Here is a 21,676-nt window from a genome sequence, read left to right as displayed (position 1 = left end):
GATAAAAACACACGCACAGTTATACATGTGGACGAAAGAAACAAGATCCTGCAACATCGTATAAAGCGCATAGACACACATAGGGAGAAAAATATAAGAGACTGGACACATGCGAGGAATGTACATTGATTCTATCGTGAAATCCCTTCTCCCGCCCGTCTCTCTACCGGCTAGATCACATCTCCATCTACCTTTTGCTCTTGTCTCTCTTGCATCCTCTCTGCTCCTTACTCACAAGCGCATGCAAGCACGATCGGGTAACTCGCTTTTCTCTAGTGTTTATGGGCTCCCTTGCTGCGCCTTTTTGTATTATTTGAGCCAAAGCGAAGGTGCCGGATGATGAAGATGCTCGATGTTCCTATTGTGAGGAGGGACGATAGACCGAGGGAATGAAATGGGGAACGGGGATGAAAAGTACGGGATGAGAGAATATCTCTGTACGTCGGGGGAGGGCAATGAGAATGCTACGAGAGGGGAGGGAGGGGCCGCTGAGCAAAGAAAATCGAAAAAGTCAGCCTACACACGCATCAATGCACATCGAGCCACACTCACAGCACGAGAGAAGAGATTTGGCTTCTTCACGGCAAAGGAATGTAGCCGAGTCTACTCACGAAGAGGGAAGCAGAAGAGGACAGATGCCACCATCAAACGACCAACGAAAGAATAAAAATGCACACAACTTTGCAGAAGAAATGAGCTCCAGGAGGGTGATACGAGTAAAAAGATATGCACACAGAAAAAAAAAGATAGAGAGCAGGAGGCAGAAGGACACCTAAGAATATCAATAAAAACATGACAGAGAAGGAAAGCAGAAAGCAAAGCATCAGTGTGATGCCTTCCAAACCACACACACAAAAAAGGGCAAAATGGGAAAAATGGGAGTCAGCGGCACACGAGAGCGCTCAGGAAAAAAAAAAACACCGGCGGACAGATTTACCTCAGATAAAAGGAATGAGAGGTGGAGGGCGCAGCTCCGAAGACATCCACTGGTACTGCAGGGAGAAAGTGACTACTGGCAGAGAACGGTGTGTGCATTGTCGGCTATTTGATCCTGGTTAACGCTTGTAAACGGCCGGCGTGCTACCGCCCGGTGAGTTCAGCATGCTCTGCGCGTCCTTGAGCATCGTCCCAATGCGGCCCACCTGCGCCAGGAGCTGCGGGTTCGGCGCACCACCACTGGCTTCGATCTTGCGCTGCATCGCCTCCACCGCCAGCTTCGTGTGGGTGATGAAGCGATTCAGACTGCCACTGCGGAGGGGCCCGTTATTCACACGCATCATCTTTTCGGTTACCTCAAGAACTGGCTGAGCCACCTCGCCAGATTTGCCGCGGATGCCAGCCACGTAAATGCTGTTGCACGCGCCACCAATGGCAGTGCCGAGCAACTCCGAGCTGCTGCGCGTCGAAAGCATCTTCTCGTACTCCTCGACGCTATCCCCTGCGATGGTGACAAGGAAGGATGGCACACAAACATCGCCGTCCGACTGTGCGATACGCAGAATGAGGGCAATGTAGCCTATGCCGCCCTTCTCGCGCACCTCATTGCGCACCTCTCGCACCACCGGCTCCACCTGCGCCTCCGTGACTGGCACAATGTTCGCGCCGTACGGCACGTTGCCGAAGAGGGGCGAAGAGGCGATGTGAAGATCATAGTAGGGAGAGTTTTCGCCCAGCATGTCTTTCACCTTCTTGTCCTTAGACACCGTCACCGACCAGAATGCCTCACTGCCCTTTGGCAGGCTGCGCACAATCACGGTGATTGCCTTGACCGCCATCGAGATGCCCACCGTACTGCCGCCGACATCGTTCGTCAGCATGGCGGCATTGTAACCGTCGAGCACAATCTTGTGCAGCCCATCGATCACAACAGAGCGAATCGATTCACCCTGTGTTTGTACCACCTCTGTCGGGGCGTAGCGCTGCCCGTTGACGATCAGCTCCTTATTCGTCACCTCCATCGGCGTCTTGTTAGTCACGCTACTGGCACCGTCATCACCGTCCATAACGACCGCAACAGCGCGGATGGGCGCCGTCGCCTTCACGCCCACGTCTTTCCGCGGCCTCTCGTGCGCTGAGGGAGTTGCACCGGTTGCCTCTTCAGGCTTGCCGCCGTCCATGCGCGGGCCCGGGCTGACGCGCTTGTCGCCCATGTAGTAAGCTGGCATGCTCTCCTCAGGGAACTTGAGAAAGGTGCTGTAGTCGTCGTGCATGATCTGCAGTCGCTTCGAGACCGCCATGAGTCGTTCGCGTTCCTCCCCTTCTGCTTTCTCAAGCTTCGACGCATTCGCCACAAGGCCCTTCTTGGCATAGTCGATGAACGCCACTACACTGCCATCACGGCTCGTGTGGTTCGGCTGCTTGGTCAGAGCATGCATGTCGGCCAGCCTGTCCTTGGCCGCCGCATTGGATTCATAGTCATTGCCAACGCACACCAGCAGCGCCGTGACGCACGGGCCACCGATCGCGTAGGACAGGAGAGAGCGAGAGTAGTTAGGATTCTTCGACATCGCGCCGCACAGGCCGGCCGTCGACGGCCCGGAGGCGGCCATGAAGGACGCCACAAGCACGTCGTTGTCCATCTGCACCTGCTTCAGCACCGCCGTCATGACAATCATCGAGTCCGGCTCCGTGAAGTAGGCGGGGGCGGCCTGCAGCGCCTGCTCCAGTGTCGGCTTCACGTCTGATGCCTTACGCAGCGTCTTGTAGCTTGCGTCCATAAGAACTGGACCGAATAGTGGCGAGGATGCTGTGTTGAGGGGTTTGGGTCCCACCGACGCCGCGCCGTCCGCCATAAGATCGCAGAGCACGTGGCGCTTGAGTACAACGGACATGAAGAGCTCAATGCACGTGTCCTTCGCACGCGCCGGCGGCGACTCAAACGTCCTTGTGAGGATGTCCGCAACGTTCATCCATGTGTACTGGTCTTTGAGCGGAATGCTCGGCTGAGTCTCTACCGAGAGCAGGGCCACGTTGCGGCCGTTCCCGAAAACGGCGCGCAGCTTCTTGAGCGTCTCTGACTCGGACATTACGGCCGCGTCGGCGCGGACCACCACCTCATCCGCCTTCACACGCTCCGCTGGTACCTTTGTCGTGTTGTCGATGCACACGACAAGACGCACCTGCTTCTCCGACTCTGACTTAGCGGACGGCGTGGGGGCAGCCGACTCTGCGGCCGGGCCTGCCGGTTTCTCCACAGCAAGAGCCTCGGATGATGTTGTCGCACATGCGGCGTTTGCAGCGACGGGTGCTGCCAGCACATCAGCCTTCTTTATGGTGGCCTCGCCGCTGTGGGGCATCGCCTCCGTCAGGGTCGTGGGCGAGTTGCTACTAACGAGACTGTATGCCGTCAGCGGCGTCTGCTCCGGTCTTGCCAGCAGTTCCTTCGCGTCCTTGAGCATACGGTCAAGTTTTGCAGCGGTCTCCGGCGACACCTTCGTGTTGGCCGCCGCGGCACGCTCGGTGTAGTCGATAAAGCGCTTCATATTTCCGCTGCGCGTCGGTGTGTTCCTAATTTCGCGCAGGCGCTGGGAATAGGCGGCGGCGCCGCTGACCAGCTTTTCAGCATCTTGCTCCGGCACCTGCACAATGACCACGGTGCGACTGGCGCCGCCAATTGCGTTGGTGAAGATGAGCGCCGGTTCAACTCTCGCGTGCTTCTCGGGGACCTTCAGATTTTGCATGCCTGCGTCGTCTACCATGGCAACCAACATGGATGAGACGTACACGTCCTTCACCGGTGCAGCGCCACCTGCGGCAACAAGGCGGATCTGCTTGATCTTGTACATAATGACGATGAGGTCCTGCTTCGGCGCCTTCGCAGCGGTGCTGATAACAACTGCGGCCGCCTCGTCTGCTGATTTGACGTCCTTTTCGGAGGTGTTCATCACACACGGACCGTAAATCGGGTTAGAAGCCATCTCTGCCTTGACCGGCTTCGCATTCTCCTCGAGGAGGTCGACAATGTCTCCAGCCTCAGCGAACGCCACGGCCGACACTTTCACCTGCGTCACCTGCGCCTTGTCCTCCGTGAGCGACACCATCATGTGCTTGATAACGGCAGTGATGGGGTCGGTGCACAACGCGTACGGCTGAGCGCCGCAGAGGGCCAGCATAGACACGTTGTGGCCGCATTGCGTCTGCTCCACGATATCGGTCAGCAAGTCCGACCTCTCTACATTCACTGGCCCCATGGTCACTTCGTCCATCTTGTACGTGGTCGTGCCTACCATCACAGACTTGTCAGTGCGGTTCACCATCGATTCCTTCGGCACCACTGCGATGACGTGCACGCTGTCGCTCACCTGCTTCGTCAGGCGGTGCGATGATGCCATCGCTGTAGGCATGCCACGCCCCCGGCCCTTCTCTCCATCCTTTGCGTCGGCATCCTTCTTGTTAGCCGCACTGTCTCTGCAGCTGTCCTTCTTATCAGCTCCCTTATCCGCGACGGCGCGCGTCTTGCTCTCCGCTGCACCAGCTGTCGTCTTGTCGTTCGCAGCAGCCTTCGCGTCCGAGCCTTTCGTCATGGGTGCTGCCGCATCCTTCGCCGCCTTGTCATCCTTTCCGTTCAGCACCTCCTCTTTAAGGAGCGAGGACGGCGGTGGTATGCTGAAGTCCTGCTTGGGATGGAAGCTATGACCTGAAGGCGCACGCCAAAGGCCGCCAAAGGAGCCACCGACGTAGCCACCACTGCTGCGGAAGCTCGAGCGGCTGCCGGTGCGGCCGATGCCGTACATGGAGCCGCCGTTGGTACCTAGGTCCATCCTGTTGTAACAGCCCATGCCGTACATTGATCCTAGGCCGTACATCGACCCCATGCCGTACATGGAGCCCATGCCGTACATTGACCCTGGGCCGTACATCGACCCCATGCCGTACATGGAGCCCATGCCGTACATTGACCCTGGGCCGTACATCGACCCCATGCCGTACATGGAGCCCATCGCATTGCCTCCCATGCCGTACATCGAACCCATCGAACCACCTATGCCGTACATGGAGTTCATACCGTTTCCACCCCCGCCCATAGAACCGTAGCCACTCAGGGCGTTTTGCTTGCCCATGCCCGTGTCATAGAAACTGGGGCCTTTAAATCCAAATCCATTGGGTTCTACGGAACCCGTCCCGTTAGCACCCACGACGTCATAGACAGCAGGGCCCATCCTGCCATAGCCGTTGGCGCCAATAGCGTTCTGCGAGGTTGGAGCCGCATTGACCGTTGCCGGAGCCCCAGCAGGAGCGGGCAAGCGGCGCGTGCCACTGGTAGGAGAGAGGACCAAAACGCCGGTGGGTGCAGCCGCATGAACTGCCGAGGACGGCGCAGGGTCAGCGACGACATCAGTGATCTTGGAGTTGCTTAGCGAAGCCGCGGAATGAGCGGTTGGCTTAGACGCTGGAGCAGGTGCGCTCGCCGAAGGCTTCGGCGCTGAGGTAGGCGGGACTGCCGCTGATGCGTTACTGTGCTGGCGCGGGAGCTGTGCGCCACTAGAGGCTGACTTCGATGACGAAGAGCGGCGGTGGCCGGTCTTGTCCGTTTTCTTTGCACTGGAGGCCATCTTAAGAGCAGAGATGTGGCACTGAACGAAGAACACACAAGTGAGGACCTCGAAGACGGAGGGATGCCCAGAAGTGGATGTGCGGGTGTAAGTATAGGACGGCTCTGGATGACGAGAAAGCGTAAGCGCCGCAATACAGAGAAAAATAAAAAACAGTGAATGAGGAGAAGTCAAACCAAACACCCTGTAGGAGAACAACGCAGCTAAAAAAAAAAAAGAGAAAAGAAAGTTTCACAATGAGGGAATGCGGTTGAAGCCAACGATGCACCGCTGTGTGGTGACTACCCCGGACAAAAAAAAAGTGAGAAGGCGCAGGTGGTCACTTCCGCTGTAAATCGCAGGCGCAGGCCCACTCACCGTTACCGATGCAACCCCACGGATTGAGAGCGCGCACGTGACTGCACACCGAAAACAGAGGAGCGAAAGAAAAACAAACAAACAAACAAATAAAAAAGAAGCGCGTGGAATACTGGAAATGGCGAGAGAAAAGTTGAGCGGCCTGAAGCCCACAAAGGGATGGCGTTGTCCTTTCCGTAATGGTTGGCTGTTTCGTGAAGGGCTCCTCGCCTATTGCCCTCTTCGCTGCGGTGCTTGTGTGCCTGTGTGTGCTCCCCCGCTTTCTCTCACCTACGCCTGCTACTACGATAGCTCGCCTGTTTACCTGAGTACGCACACACGTTGAGCTGACAGGACGAAAGAGAAGGTTGAAGAGGAAGAAGAACGCGCAACAAAGACACTAAAAAAGAGCGCTACTGCACGCGCATACGTCTTTGTGTGCGTGTGAGTGTGGAAGGAGTGGTGGCGGTGGTGCAACACAACCGTGCGCATGTGCGTGTGTCCACAGGAGTAGAAGAGAAGAAAATGAAGGGAAGTGGTCGGGAATGGTGCTAGTGGATGTCGTCGCTGGGAGCGTGAATATTACCTTGCACTCACTGATGTGAAATTAGAGAAAGAGGGGGTGAGAGAGGCAAGAGGGGAAGGCAACGATTGAGTTGGAGAGGCTCCGTCCCCACTTTCTAACTTTCTAAGAGCGACATCACAGACATGTTGGATGTTGCCAGGTAGGATAAAACTGAATTCTGTATCCCGCTCGCACGGAATCACTGTTTATATTTTCCAGGACCTCTACGAAAGTGCAGGGTCCGCCCCGTCCTTATCCATCATTCCACGCCGGGTGGCTGACATGATAGGGGCTAACCGAGCGGGACTGGCGTCAACTCACAGTGGAGACGGCAAAACCAGTTGACATTCTACCTGGCATCAGAGGAAAGAGAGCTACTACGCCGACACACACATGGTACCCGTACTTCGCTATTGGAAGCTGTCCGGTCTAAGTAGCGGAAGACCCCTACACCTGAGAAAAAAAAAAACAAGCCTTTGCAATGGAAGGAAAGAGGGAAAGGGGGAGATGAACATCGAGCTTCGCAACAGAAGGGTGGGAGAAGAAAACAAAACCCCCCAAAACAAAAAAAAAAAACATGGAAAAAGATAAGCACGAGTATATATATATATATGTATATATAAGGCCCCAACGTTCAAAGAATAACACACCGGCTCTGTGGGTACCACCTCGCCAAGATCTGAGCTTTTGTGTGTGTGGAGTGGAAAGAGTGGCACGAAATCACCTCTGTGGGAAAGAAGAGCAGCGACATTCTCTATTCCTATGAACACCTGTACGGCAGCCTCTTTCTGAGCTCCCCTCAACGAGAAATGACGCTTGGTGTCTTGTTTTTTTTTTTTCATTCTGAAAGACGAGAAGGTTGAGGCTCTCACGCAGATTCTGATTGTTGCCTGTGCATGCGTGTGTGGGTGTGTGACTGGTTGCCGAGACACGCACACACACAGGCCTACAGAGAGACATGCGCGAGGACACAGCACCGTCTTTCCGTTGTCTTTCATTTTCTAGTTGCTCCTCTCCGCTTTCAATGGATACAGCGCGAAGGGAGAAAAAAGGAAGCGAAATACGCGGACGAGGGAAAGGGACAAATCATAACTATGAATGACAGAGAGGAAACGCAGACGCGGAGAGGAAAAAGAGGGGGAAGAAGTAAAGGAAGCTACTGTGCCTATTTGGGTGCACTTGAAGGCAATTCAGCGTGCGTGTATGCAAACCTGGAGAGGTGTCCCGACCCCAACCCGCGTCTTCCACACACATACGCACACGCCTCACCGCACTAGTCCTGCCTCCCTCACATCGCCTCGTCTCTCTCCCCCGGCGTCTCTCGATACAACGGCAGCATGAACAGAAAGGGCGGGGGGAAGAAAACGATGAGCAATTGACTTCCTTTGTTTTGATGCTGCTCAGCATCCGCATTACTGTGTTTCCATGAACACATATATAAACAGCCAAACGCGAGAGAAAAGAAGCCTGCGCTCAGAAGAAGAAGTGGAGAGCACTAACAATACGAGCGAGGCAAAGCAGCACAGAACAACGGTGCGTGCATACACATGCGTGTCTGCCTGCTCGTGGGTGCAAGCAAGTCTACCCTTCTGTGCAAGTGCATATGAAGATGGGTGTGTGTGTGTGTGGCGGGAGAGGGGGTGTTTGTTCAACCGAGCATGCCCCGAAAATATGGCAATAAAGGTAGCCAGAAAGAACTGAACACTGGTGAACCACAAAAAGAAAAGGCGTCAGAGACAGAGGCAAGTAAGAGAGGGGGGAGGTCCGGAGGGGCGTAAAGGGAAATCGCACACAGAGGCGGTGGCACAAGAGACGTATATATACAAACGGGGAGAAGGAGACGCACGCACGCACAAGTCGGACACTTCCGCAACTACATACACACGGCCCCTGTACACATAGCAGCAACAGCAATACACCTATGCGACCCGAAAAGACAGACGGGAGGCAGAGAAGAACACGAAGGGGACGTGGGGGGTAGTAAAGTAAGAGCATCATACCAAAAAAAAAGAAAAAACGAAAAAAAAAACAGCAGGAATCAGCAACAACGTCCGCTGCCCCACCAAAGTGTGCACAAACAGAAACGTTGAAAGAGGAAGAGAGAGAGGCAACCGCTATATATCGCGCCGAAGTAAAAAAAAAAAATTGAAAAGGATGGAGGAGCAATGAAACGCACGAAGAGAACATTTGATTGATGAGAGTGAACAGGAAAAAAGAAGGAAAGAAAGACTAAGGCAACGGTGTCGGCGAGAGGGGGGCAAGAGAGAGAGACACACACACAGACAGAGCGACAGACAAAAGAGAAATTGGAATCGAAAGGAAGAAAACGGGGGGAACAGTGAAAGACTCCCCAACATATGCCAAGTACCGTACAGGAGTAGCATCGGGGTGTGAGGAACACGTGATGAAGAAAGAAAGAAGTTGCCAGCATCAATATGAATGGCGGAAGAAAAGGGGGAACAACGCAGAGGAAAAGAAGGGGATAAAGAAAGGGTTAAGATGCGAAGCAGCTACGGCAACTCAACAAATGGCCGGTAAAGAGAGGAGGTGATACGATACATACAATAAGAAACGTAAAAACGAGAACGGAAAATGTGGACAAGCCATGTGAAATGCGTCGCAATGGAAGTAAATAGAGCATAACAACAGGAAAAGGAACGGGGGGGGGGGGGGCAGAACAAAAATGATGCTCGAATAGAGAAAACGCGAGATGGGATAAGTGCGAAACCCACCGACTGGTATTCAGTCGAGGCAATGAGTAAACAGCCTCAACGGTGCCACCAAGCACTCTCATGTATGTGCGTCTTCGTGCCTTTGGTGGTGGGCACCCACCAACCTCTTCTTTCCCTCGCCATACTCTCTAGGGTGTCGTCAAGCTCACTAGTGTTTTTTATCGTCATTCTTGCTCTCTGCTTGTCTTTCTTAGTTCCTGCTCCGCCTCTTTCGTTGTTTGTTTAGTACTCTACATCCCCCTGTGCATCCTGGTCATCCTCCGAAAACGCGTCACTCATGTTGCTATACGAGTGGACATCCTCCTTATTATATATCTGCGGCATCACTGGTGACTCCTCGAACACAACGGGGGCTGTGTGCATCCCTGACCCGTACATCGGCTGCTGCCCATAGGACTGGTCCATGTTGAGCGAGCTGCCACCCCCGCCCTTGGTGCTGCTGCGGACCTCGACATCGCCCCACTGCTCGCCGTTGCGCATGGCTGCTTTGCGCTTGAAGTTGATACCGCCATAGCCAGTTGCCGAGCGGCCGTCCACGTTACGTCGGTTCGTCACGCGGCGCGGCTTGCCGACATCCTCTCCGTCCTCAATGTCGCCACGGTAGCTCCGTATAGCTTTCACCCCGTCCATGCGCCGCTCATCATTACGACGCGCCATATCGCCATAGTACTGCTTCAACTCCTCGTCTTCCGTCCCGCCAATGGCGTGCACGCTCATGCCACCGCGGGTGCTGATGGATACCTGGGTGTCACGCTCTCGGCCGCCGACGAAGACGCTACCGTTCCGGGCTAGGCCCGTGCCACCGCCCTTGCTGCTGTGCGAGGCAATGGGGCGGCTGCGCGCCGCGCTGCTCTGCATGCAATCCATGCCAGGCGGTGGGCCCGTGAAGCTCTTAGATGACTTCAGCACCGTCATGCGACCGTCATTCCCATCCGGCTGGGCGTAGCCATTGTCATATGAGCAACCCCCATGACCATCGCCGGCCACACCGTTCATCATTCCTGGTTGGGCGTACGCACCCTGTTGCCCATACTGGTGGTAGCCGCCAGGCTCTTGGCGCGGCATCATCTGCTGCTGTGGGTAATTGTAGTCTTGCATGTTGCCACCAAGGCCACCGGCGTAGCCTTGATTGCCGCCGTAACTTTGGTCGTGTCCGCCGTAGTACATGGTTGGAGAGAGGCTGTGTGTGTGTGTGTGTGTGTGTGGGGGGGGGGGGGGGGGAATGTCAGTATCTGCAAACTCGAAAAGTAGTCTTTACCGCAGCTGCTGTTTTGCTTCCTTACGCGAGCCGTAGGTAAGGGGGTGGGAGCGGAAGACTCCAGCAAAATACGAAACTATAAAAAAAAAATGTTGAAAAAAAGAGCGTAAACAAGCAAGTAGGAAGAGAATAGGAAAAGAGAAACAAGAGGAGAGGGGTGGCCCAATAACAATGAAGTAGGATACACACACACACACGCGCGCACAGTAGGGGTAGCAAAGAGGAAGGAAAGTAAAGGAAGAGGGAGGCTGATCTACAGAGATAGCGAGATGACCATATGGAGAGAAGCACACGATCGCACACACGCGCACGCGCGAAGAAGTCGTCAAAGAGCACGAAGGCAGCCGGAATAAGCATATACAAAAGGGGAGAAACAAACGTGCACAGGGGCACACAGACCCACCCAAACGCACGCACAACACAAAAAAAAAATAGCAACAGATGGGCCCCGAGCACACACAACTAAGGGAGAGAGAGAGACGTAGGAGGTGAGGAAAGGCAAAGAAGAGAGCGGGAATGAGGAAGGACGTGCAGTAAATGGCAGTCAGTGTTGGTGCAAAAAAGGAGGTATAGGGAATGAATAGGATGACGTGGATAATGGGTTGGTAGCTGAGCGACAGCGCGTCAGACTCTCAATGGGGTTCAAGAAGATTGAGAAAGCAGAAAAGAGAGAGCGCGAGGGATTCTACATGAAAATGAAGCCCCAAAACGAGCAAGAGAAGCTGCGTGATGGAGAGAGGACGCGAGAAGAAGGGAAGAAGAGCAAAAAAGAGAGTCGTAGAGTATAGGCCGACCAAAGAGTAGGTTTGCAACTCGAACTTCACAGAGCCCAACAGGATGACGCGGAATTCAAGCTGGCCAAAACAACCGCAAAGAGCAGTAGGTCGGCCTTCGCAGCATGCAAAGTGACTCACCCACTCACTGTCATTTGCCTTTGCAAAGCGAGGAAAGGGGGAAGGGCTCAGACGCAACCGCATACGGCGTTACGTCCAAGCCGCTTTGGAGGGTGATGTCTGAAAGCCCACCCTCCAGAGAGCACATCCGCCTCTCCAAAAGGTCACAATGATCAGGCAGACGCTTCACTGCCCACCCCACACCTGCTCCTCGTTCCCCCTTTCTCGTCCAGCGATGCAGTCCGCCGTTGCAACCGGGGGTAATGTAGAGGAGGTGTCCCCGGCTCACCCCTCTACTTGAAGGGCCATCACCGTCCCCGGCATCCCCTCTGGCTGCCCTGTTTTACACTTTTATTGTTGACTTCGTTATTTGTTTTTTCATCATCCAAGTGGGTGCCGTAAGGGCATGCAGAGACAAAGCGAGAAAAAAGGAGACGCACATAAGACATACAGAGGCAAACACGCACACACACACACACACACACACACACACACACACACACACACACACACGAGGGAAACATCCCAAAGCGACGTGAATACGCGGATATGAGTGTGAGTGGGTGTGGCTGCGCATATGCCGTGAACAGAGGCGAGAAGAAGCACCTGGACTTGCAGCACAGTCATCCTCACATGTAGGAAACGTACACGTACACACACACACACACACACACAAGCATCGGTGTAACCTCAAAAAGGTCAATGAGCCATAGCAAATGAAGAGGGAATGGCAAAGAAGAGCGAGAGAAAGACACAGGGACGGAAGAAATGAACATGAGCGGAAACAAGGCCTCACTTTTTTTTCCAGAGAAACAAGCAGAACTAATGACAGAGAAAAGGGGAAAAGAAACATCACCGTACACCCAAAACTCAGATAAAAGGGGTGAGCGAAATATACAAAGGCCAATGATAAAGCACTGCCGCATAATGGGGAAGAGAGAAAGGGCAAGCTAACCAGAAGGAAAAGCCATTACCAAACAAAAAGGCGTGCGCAGGAGGCGGGGAACAAGGAAGGTAGTCGTGCGCACAGCTCATACGCGCGTCGTGTGTCGCGCACATATGCACGCACCACATGTTCATCCAGTGGTCTACCACCCTTCGCATTCACACGAGGTTCGAAAGTACGTAAAAAAGAGTGCCGAGGTCGGCGAGCACATCCCGCAAGGAAAAAAAAAAAACGAAGACAGGGAGAGAAAAGGAAAAACAGAATACGGCCACACGTCACGACAGATGTGCACGTAGACGGCAACCACATGCAGGGGACAAGAACACTTGAGTGGTAAGGAGTAAAGACATTGTTGCGAAACGAAAAAGAGGAAAAGACTCCACTTCACAAGCAACACCAGTAACTGCAAAAGAAAGGCGAGCAGAGCACACAGACATCCATGCAGATGTGTAGACGACTGTATGCGTGTGCTTATCTGTTTTGCTTTACCGCATGCGTGTAGGAGAGAGGTGTGCACAAGTAAAGCAAGTACTTCACTTGAGATAGAGAGTGGAAGACGGGGGCAACGTGCAACACAGTAGCTGCAAACAAGCGAAAGGGAAAAGATATGTAAAGATACCTGCAGAGTGAACAACAGCAATGCAAGAGGAAAAAAAAAATTTGAGAACAAGAAAAAGGTATGAAAAGTGGGAAACACGAAACAACACGATGTCGAGACCAATGCAAACACGCACGCAATAAACATCGGCGACTGTGAGGGTAGCGAAAAGGCCAATGGTAGACAACAAGAAGAGAGTACAGCAAAGGACACAGTAAAGAAGAACGCGGCAAACGGAGAAAAAGAAGGTCTACTGTTGCACATGAAGAACAAACAAAGCGAAAAGAAGCAACCCACACCACGCAAGTAGGGGAGAAAGAGAGAGAGACAAAATGAGAAGATTGGGCGCAGTTGAGGAGGGAGGAAGGTGCCAAAGAGGAGGGCACACGTCAAGCAAGAATGCGCTGGTCTATATATATACACACACACCTGCACATGTATCTGAAACTGAATAAGACAACGAATGTGCGCAAATGAGCAGGGAAACAAAAGATCAACGCCATCAAACAACATCAGCGACCCACCCTCAACTTCACATCAACAAAAAGAAAAGAGAGAAATATTTAAAGACGAAAACATACAAGGCAACAAAGATGCGCCATTGTGAGCAGAACTAATCCACAAGTATGCACATATAATACCAGAGAAAGACGATACACCGACACAATGAATCCACTTCCCCTTCATGCAGTACTGAGAAAGAGGAGAGGATAGGATGGGCAACGGGCACTCCCTCGTCATTGGTAATTTTTTTCTGTAGCGTGCGCACGTATTGTTTCACACCCCACGTTCTTTTTCTATCTCCGTGTGCGCCTGTCCAGCTGTCTTTGTGGGTGTTTATAGGTGATATGTGCCCCCCTTTTTCTCAGGTCTCTCATCGCTATTCCGTTCCGCGTTTAAAGCGGCACAAAAGGAAAGCGAGAGAGGAGTTGAAGCAGCCAGAGAAGCAGCCAGAGCCACTCACATGGAACAAGCGAAGACCTGAAAAAGAGGCTTGCTTTCGACCTCGGGGGCGGAACGCACAAACGCACACAAAGAGAGGGGGGGGGGGGGCGCAAAAAGATAATGAACTACCCCCCTCCCCTTCCTCCTCCTCCTCCCTCCATTTTCCACCCCCTCTCTCCCTGTTACGAACAACTGGCAGCGAGGGGGGCAACATGTAAAAGATGGATAAGAGAAGAGGAAGAGCGGAAGGCAAAGCAACGCAAAGAAGAAAGGCAAGGACATCTACATGGAGAGAAGCGTGTCGACGGAACGATGAAGTACAGAAGAAAAAAAAGAACAAAGATAAGAGCAAGGCCAAACATACATATACATATATATCGCGCTGATGACATGACACCGTGCTAGAATGACACGATCAACAAGGAGGCCATATCATCCACAGCAACGTATTGCACATCTCATCTGTCATAACGAGACAAAGAGAGAGACAGAGAGAGCTAAAATACAAGGCAGAAGTATCAAAACAAAAAAAAACTATGCGGAGGCCCTCCTCGAGCAGCCGCATGCACACACCTACACGTACACCTCGTTCATCCTCGTCCTCGCTTTCTCTCTCGTCTAGCTGTTGTGTCTCAGTCTCTATTCCCCCTCTCCTTTGCAAGACAAAAGGGCCGGTGGGAAGTCGGATACGACATCGACTGCCCATTATGCCGCGCGGTGTACTTGCAGACACGCTGAATGCGAATCGTATCGTGCCTCCCCACTTCCCTCGTCACGCACGCCTTTATATCCACGTCACCGCCCTCTCTTCGCAGGGGTCAACTGAAAGAATACGAAAAAGATAGAATAGGGGGGAGAGGCACAGAGGAGTAGCACACATGACTGCAGGTATCCTTGAGTAGAATTACTTCGAGGATGGAGAGAAAGTCAGATGGTCGCGCACGCACAGATACAAGCGTGCCACAAAGAAAGGAAAAATGAGAGATGGCTCATGCACGTCAAAGAGGAGCGCGAGAGCAGCAGCAACAAGGAGCTCGATCACATATATATATACACACACACGTGCGCATGGACAAACACAGCAGAGAGTAGACAGAGAGACACACACAAGGAAAAAAAGCAAGCAATATGGACACGACAGCAACGAAAGGTGTGCACATAAAAAAGAGCACACGTATGCATGTATGTGTGTAGTTGTGTGTGTGTGTGTGTGTGTGTGTGTGTGTGTGTGTGTGTGCGAGTGGCGGCGTTGAAGAACAGATGGAAACAAAGCAAACATGCATATGCAGGGGCCAACAAGGAACGAAAGCAAGCGCATACAAGTGAAAGAGATGGATAGAGACAAAGAGCGAGGAAAGGAGGGTTCATCAGGGGCCAAGAAACGATGGTGGGAAGATGATTGGTGCGGAGCCGGCAACACTGGCAGTGCACACAAACGAAATAATAAAAGAAGCGCTACAGAGACGCTGGCAAAAACGAACATCGATATACACATGCGCACACCTCCATAGCCGCACAGCTGTACACACAGGCAACAAAGATCAGGGGAAGCGAACGAAGTACGCGAGATGCTCTGCTCGTCATCACACACATACAGTACACCTGCGCCCGCACACACACACAAACAAAGGCTCACATAAGCGCCTGGGGAGAGAGAGAGGGGGGGTTGGCACATAAGTGCGTGCGCAGAGTCCAGGGAGGGCTCAAAGAGCACCACAGAAGGAAAAAAAACTGAGTGACACGGTGGAGAGGAGAACAGCACTGACAAAAAAAAGAAAAAACACACACGCTAGAACAAGACAAGGGTGACCCGTGCAACTCCAACAACCGCAAATACTATATATATATATATATATAATGCACAGAGACGACCACAAATCCAGTGGAAGGAAGTGCAGACATGTGTCAACGAGAGCGTGTGCATACCATTGGGGGAGGGGGAGGGAAGAAACGGGAGACATGTCTGCCTAATCCAAAGGAAACCAAAAAAAAGAAGAGGAGAAGAGAAGACGATGAAGCACAACATGGTCCTCAAGTCACTCGTTGCAACATGTGTGTAGTCACCTTCCTACTGTTGACGCGTGTCTTTCGCTTTTTTTTTGCTGTGTTTCTCGAGGTTTGTCAGCTCGTTGCTGTGGGCACGTAGTTGTAGGTGCGCATACCTTTTCCTTTCTCTGACTCGGGGAAAGGAGAAAATAGGGCTACATGTATGTCTTAGGGATTTGACCCTCTGGCGACTCGATCAGTGCACGCGCATCTCGGGCCATCTTCTCCAGCGAAGCGAGTCGCTGCGCGTAGACCGCGCGCTGCCGCTCGTCCGTGACGCGCTCGGCGCGGCTCTTCGCGTCTGCCGCAGCGCTGATGGAGTAGGCAAGAAAGCGCCGCACACTGCCGTTACGCATGGGACGGTTCTCAATAGTTCGCATCGTCGCATACAGCTCAAGACATTCCGCGAACCCCTCCTCGTTCACCTTGTCGGGTAGGCCGAGAAGGCCCACACTGAAGCAACTCCCGTGCACGGCGTACTGATACAGCTTGCGGCCTGTTTTGAGCGGCGCGTTCACCACCGCCCCATGTGCATTGAGTTGCGTGCTCAGCGACACGAGCAGGCTGCTCATAATGACGTCCCCCTCCACCATTGTCTTCAGCACGAGGCTCACGATACACACGGCCCCGTCCTTTGTGGCCTCCGCGTACGCAGCACTAAAGGCGCCGTCAAACTGAGCTACATCGACGAGATGCGCCATGGTCGCTTCGTGCACCCACGGACCGAAGATGGGTGAGTTGCTCACCTTCAAAGGGGCGTAGTCGCTGCTGCCGTTCGACGCCAGCAGGTCCTTGGCGTTCTCATCATCCTTCACGGCAGAAATGGACATAAAAAGCTCCGAGCCCTCCGGCTTCGCTTCGATGGCGTGGTGCACCGTCTTGACACAGGCGGTGGGACCAGCGTTCGACCCTCCTACGTCGCAGCAGAGGACTGCGGTGTTAAAGCCGCCGACGAACTGTTGGGACACGGAGCTCAGCTTATCGGAGCGCACAGTAGAGGTGTGGTCGAGGCGGCCCACCGCCTCATCGCACTCGACAACGCGCTGCTCGCCGGCAATCTGTACTCTCATGTGCGTCTCGTCTGCGCACGTCACGGACACCAGGTTCGTCGAGGACGGTGTCTTTCGATTCGGGGTGACGACCACAACAGTCTGGATGCGGTTGGGTCCGGTCAACTCCTTCTTTTTGGCTTGACTCGGTGTCAGTGTCTTGGTAGACTGCGGCGTTCTCCTCGACTCGCTGAGGGTGGTGGCGCTAGCAGGTGACTTACCGGGGACGGTGGCACCCTCTTCCTCCTTCGAGGTGTTGCTGCTGATTGTTCGTGTGGTCGGGTAAGCGGGGATTGGTGCCATGAAGTCTTGCAGCAGCTTCTTGTGGTCCTCAGTTACGGGCTGCAGGCGACTGACCTTTCGCAGGTGGCGCTCCTTCGCCTCCCCCGACGCAGCCGCGGCGTGCGCCTGCTCTCGCTTCATGGTGCCTTCCGTATATCGCAGAAATGCCTGCACGCTACCGGCGCGGCTGACGAGGTTGCGCTGCTTCTTGCTGATCGAAATGGCAGTGGACAGCATCCCCTGCACCGACTCATCCTCAGCGCCGACATTCAGTACCGTGACAGTGGCGCTGGGACCGCCATAGGCGCAACTCAGCAATGTGCACCGCGCTACCGACGTCTTCTCCATTGCCTCCTTGTACGCCTTCACCGACGGGCCTGTCAGCGTGCCCATCAGCGACGCCACGAGCACATCACCCTCGTTCGTCCGGCGGCGCAGCAGCGCCGTGCCGACCATCATCAGGTCGCCGCTACGGATCGCGTTGAGATGGCGATCCGCGCGAGCGTGAACCTTGTCCATCAGTCTTGCCAACTCCTCCGAGCTGTGCGCCGCAACTGTGCAGGTGTTTTGAATGCGTGGGCCGCAGATAGGCGATGAGACAATCTCGAGCTGCTTCGGCTCCGCTTTCTCTTCATCCGAAAGCAGATCCGCCATAAGCTCGTCCGCCGAGACGATTGTGAAGATGAGGTCGACGCGCACCTCCTCACCAGGCTTACCAGTGGCGAGGGCCTTGTTGAGGCACTGCTGGAAGTGCATCCACACTGGCTCTTCGGCTGACAGGGTATCCTTCACCGAGCTGGCGGAGATGAGAGAGCAATTGTGCACCCCAGCGAAGCGCATCTCGATCTCAGTCAAGTTGACCGACGGTCCAGTGGTGGTGCCGCAGGAGCTTTTCACCCGCTTCACCATCTCGTCAAGCGTGTAGTCTTTGCTGCCAAGCGAAAGCTGATCCGCACCTGCGGCCACTTCACGTCCCACGAAGGCCACCACGCGCGGCTCCGTGAAGCTGGAGATCGGCTCTTCTAGGTGTGAGCTCGTAGCATTGGCAGTGGCCGACTTCTGGGGTGACTGCTGCAGCTGCTGGCCGCTCGGCAAATCGCGGCGCCCGCTCTCAGCCGGTGATCCATCGCCTTTTGGTCTCGCTGCGCCGTCGGCAGCAGGCGCCTCACCACTGGCCTCTTTGCTGCTGCCGTTTTCGGCGGCGTAGGCCTGCGGGAAGTTGTTGGCAGGGTCCGCCATTACCCTTTCGTGGTCACTGAGCATGCGCTCCATCGGTGCCATGATCTTGAGTGTGGTCGCCTTCTCTGCCGAGGCGTCCGAGAGAGTCGCCAACCGCTCACGACGCTTGTCGAGTGAGGTCTTTGTGTATTCAATGAAGTTCTTGATGCTGCCCTGGCGCGGCGAGCGGTTGCGTACAACACTGGCGGCGCACTGTGTGCTGAGGGGCGACACGACGTCCGCCACCTGGTCCGTCTTGCCCACCGAGACGACGAACGCTGTCGTGGCGGCCCCTCCAAAGGCATAGCGGAACAGGTCGTACATGCTTTGCGCCTTGTGCTTCAGCACCTCCTCGTGCATTTTGCACGTGGCGGGTGCGAAAGAGAGAAGCAGCGACGACACATACGCATCGTCACCCTCGGTGAAGCAGTGCAACACCGTCATGTGCACAGCACTATGCGCATCCCAGAGCCCCTTCACCTGCTCCCGTGCCTTGTCCACTATCGTCTGCAGCTCCTCCGACTCACAAATGAGGTGCAGCGCGACGTTGCGCAGGATCGGTCCAAACAGCGGAGACGATGACACCTCGATCGGCTTCAGCTCCGTGGCGCTGCCCGTCAGATCACACGCCACGCCGGACTCCCGTACAAGCGCGATAGACACGCGCACGCCTTTGCAGCCTGGGTTCCCCAGAGCACCGACAACGGCTGAGAAGAGGAGGCTCACTGCCGGCGACTCCATCCCGTTGGCGGCCACCGCCGCGCTATCCGCTGCGACGATGGCGCCGTTGTATCCCTTGAGAAAGGCGTCCAGAACCCGGCTTGTCGTCATGGTCGCCACGCCCACTGACTTCTCCGTGTCGCGCATCACCACCTCATCCACTGAAAACGGTCGACCGCCGGCCGTCACAGTGGTGCCCTTCACCGAGTACGCGCGCGTCTCAGCTACGTCTGCGATTACCAGGGTTGCAACGCTGGTGCTGCATGGCTTGTAGTCCACAGCAGCGGCCGGCTTGTCTTTTGCTTCGCTCGCGGCCGCAGCCTCTGGCGTAGCACAGGTCTTCCCCTCAGTCGGTGTCGTCTCGGTGATCATCTCTACCTCAGCTTGGTAAACATGCGGTACTGTGTTCTGGGGGTCAGATAGAAGCTTCTTTGCGTCCTGCAGCACCACGTTCAATCGCTTCACGTTGCTGTCGAGCTCCGCCTTCTCGGTGCCGGTACTCGCGTCGCGGCGCTTCAGCATGCTCTTCAGCTGGCTCTCCGTGAAGTCGATGAAGCGGCGAACGTTTCCGCTGCGCGCGGCGCTGTTCTGAACAGCGCTGACCTTTGACGCCGCCTCCAGCACCTTCGTGTCAGCCGTGTCTTGGCTGACCGCCACGATGTGCACGCACACTGCAGGGCCATCAATCGCATAGCGAAAGATCTCGTGCGCAGAGCCAGGAAGCTTGTCGATGATGTTGTGGAATGCCTTAGGACCGAAGCGGCTGACGCCGATGAACACAGAGGACAGGAACATCTCTCCCTTACCCTCACCGACAGCTCGCCGCACCTGCCTCACGACCACCATGCACACCATCATTGGCTCATTGTCGCCACGCTTCAGTGCGGCGTCGTAGAGCATCGCAAAGTCGGCGCCGCTCCCGATCGACTCTGGTTTGAGACCCACGACGGAGGGTCCGAAGAGCGGCGAGTTCCTCGTCTTCAATGGCATCGTTTTCGAGCCGCTAACGAGGAGATCGCATACCGTCATGTTGCTTGGCAAGCTGCACATAGACATTGACAGGCCCGCGTAGCTGTTGCGTGCCGGATTCTTGAGCTCCTCTATCAGCTTCGTCATGGTGGCCTCCACAGTCACCTTGGCGGCGGTCACTGCCTTGCCGTCGTCCGCGACAAGGAGAGCACTGTTGTGGCCGGCTAGCACGTGCTCGATGAGGTCGTTCAGATGACACGACTCCACGACGTGCTTATTGTCCGCCGGCTTGTACTCCACCACCTCGTCCATCGCGTACACCTTGCCCTTCACCACGCACGCGTCACCTTGCTTCGTCACCGTCGCGTTGCCAACGCCTGCCTGTTCCAGCACAGCCACGCTGTGGATACGAAAGTCGCTAGAAAGCACCGGCGCCTGGCCGACTGCGTCGCCGCCGCACAGCTGGCGCGCTGTCGTCGGCGACTTCGGTGCCTCCGTCACCGGTGCGTGCTTCATGATCGACTCGGGCTTCGCCGTCACCGTGGAGACGGCGGCTTGCGTGTCACCTTTGAGTTTCTCCAGATTAGTCATCCCGTCGTTGTCGACACCGGTCGAGCCGCGCTGCCGGATCGTCTCCTCGTCCTTTCCCTTTGGCTGAGCCTCGTACCCGCTGCTCTTCATCGAGGTGGTGGTGTGAAAACTGTTGTTTTGCGTGCTGCCGCTACGCGGCGACGATTCCGGGTCGGCATTAAAGCTGCGACGATACGCTACAGTGACCAAGTTGGATCCGAACGAGTAGGAGAAACCCGGAATGGACTGTTTGCGCACAACACCAAGCCCCGTGTGAGGGCCGTCGACTTGGTAGATGGAGCCGAAGCCGCCAAGCATGGAGCCCATATGAATGCCGTACATGCTGCCCACCGCCGCCTGTGGATTGTTGCTTTCGTAGAGGGAGCCACCAGCGCCGTAGAGGTTACCGGTGGTGCCGAGCAGAGAACCGCCGTAGAGACTGCCATGGAAGCCGCTTGCACCATATCCACTCATGCCGTAGCCACCCCCACCCGTGGACCTCATGGAGCCCATCGGGCCACACGACATGGAGCCCATCGGGCCACCCATGCCGTACATGGAGCCCATCGGACCACCCATGCCGTACATGGAGCCCATCGGGCCACCCATGCCGTACATGGAGCCCATTGTACTGCCCAATGAGTTCATTGTGGAAGCACCATGGCCGAAGCCGTACACTATGGACGAGTTTTGCCCGCCGTACATGGAGCCCTCGGCGAAACCGAGAGAGGCTCCGCCGGGTGGCTGTATAAACGATGCGCCATAGGCTGTGTGGGGTGCACCGCCTAAGCTCCCCTTGGCTAACCCTATTCCATAGCAGGAGCCGGGATGCGGTTCGTGTGCCCAAGTGCCCGGGCCGGAGGTAGAGGATGACTTTCCGGCCATTAATGGTGGTGCCATCATCGGCATCGACGGCACGGTCTTCGCAGGTGACCCGGCGGGCTGTGAGCTCGCGCGCAGCGTTGACGAAGTGAAGGACTGAGGCACAGTGTTGTTT

The 21,676-nt window shown here is 55.1% G+C and overlaps 3 protein-coding genes across 3 annotated transcripts; all 3 read right to left on the bottom strand.

Moving 5' to 3' along the window:
• Window positions 1-1,055: 1,055 nt before the first annotated feature.
• Window positions 1,056-5,159, bottom strand: LBRM_33_3220 (conserved hypothetical protein; the record flags this gene model as incomplete). The annotated part of the gene is made up of 1 exon (XM_001568038.1): window positions 1,056-5,159. The coding sequence occupies one exon, from the start codon at window positions 5,157-5,159 to the stop codon at window positions 1,056-1,058; it is 4,104 nt and encodes a 1,367-aa protein (XP_001568088.1).
• A 4,248-nt stretch (window positions 5,160-9,407) lies between these two features.
• Window positions 9,408-10,352, bottom strand: LBRM_33_3210 (conserved hypothetical protein; the record flags this gene model as incomplete). Its single annotated transcript, XM_001568037.1, has 1 exon — window positions 9,408-10,352. One exon carries the CDS (start codon window positions 10,350-10,352, stop codon window positions 9,408-9,410), a length of 945 nt encoding a protein of 314 aa, XP_001568087.1.
• A 5,674-nt stretch (window positions 10,353-16,026) lies between these two features.
• Window positions 16,027-21,153, bottom strand: LBRM_33_3200 (conserved hypothetical protein; the record flags this gene model as incomplete). Its single annotated transcript, XM_001568036.2, has 1 exon — window positions 16,027-21,153. One exon carries the CDS (start codon window positions 21,151-21,153, stop codon window positions 16,027-16,029), a length of 5,127 nt encoding a protein of 1,708 aa, XP_001568086.1.
• Window positions 21,154-21,676: the final 523 nt, after the last annotated feature.

This window comes from Leishmania braziliensis, chromosome 33, assembly GCF_000002845.2.
Source record: "Leishmania braziliensis MHOM/BR/75/M2904 complete genome, chromosome 33".
NCBI lineage: Eukaryota > Euglenozoa > Kinetoplastea > Trypanosomatida > Trypanosomatidae > Leishmania > Leishmania braziliensis.
The sequence above is the reverse complement of the archived record's forward strand: the minus strand, read 5'-3'. Positions and strand labels throughout refer to the sequence as shown.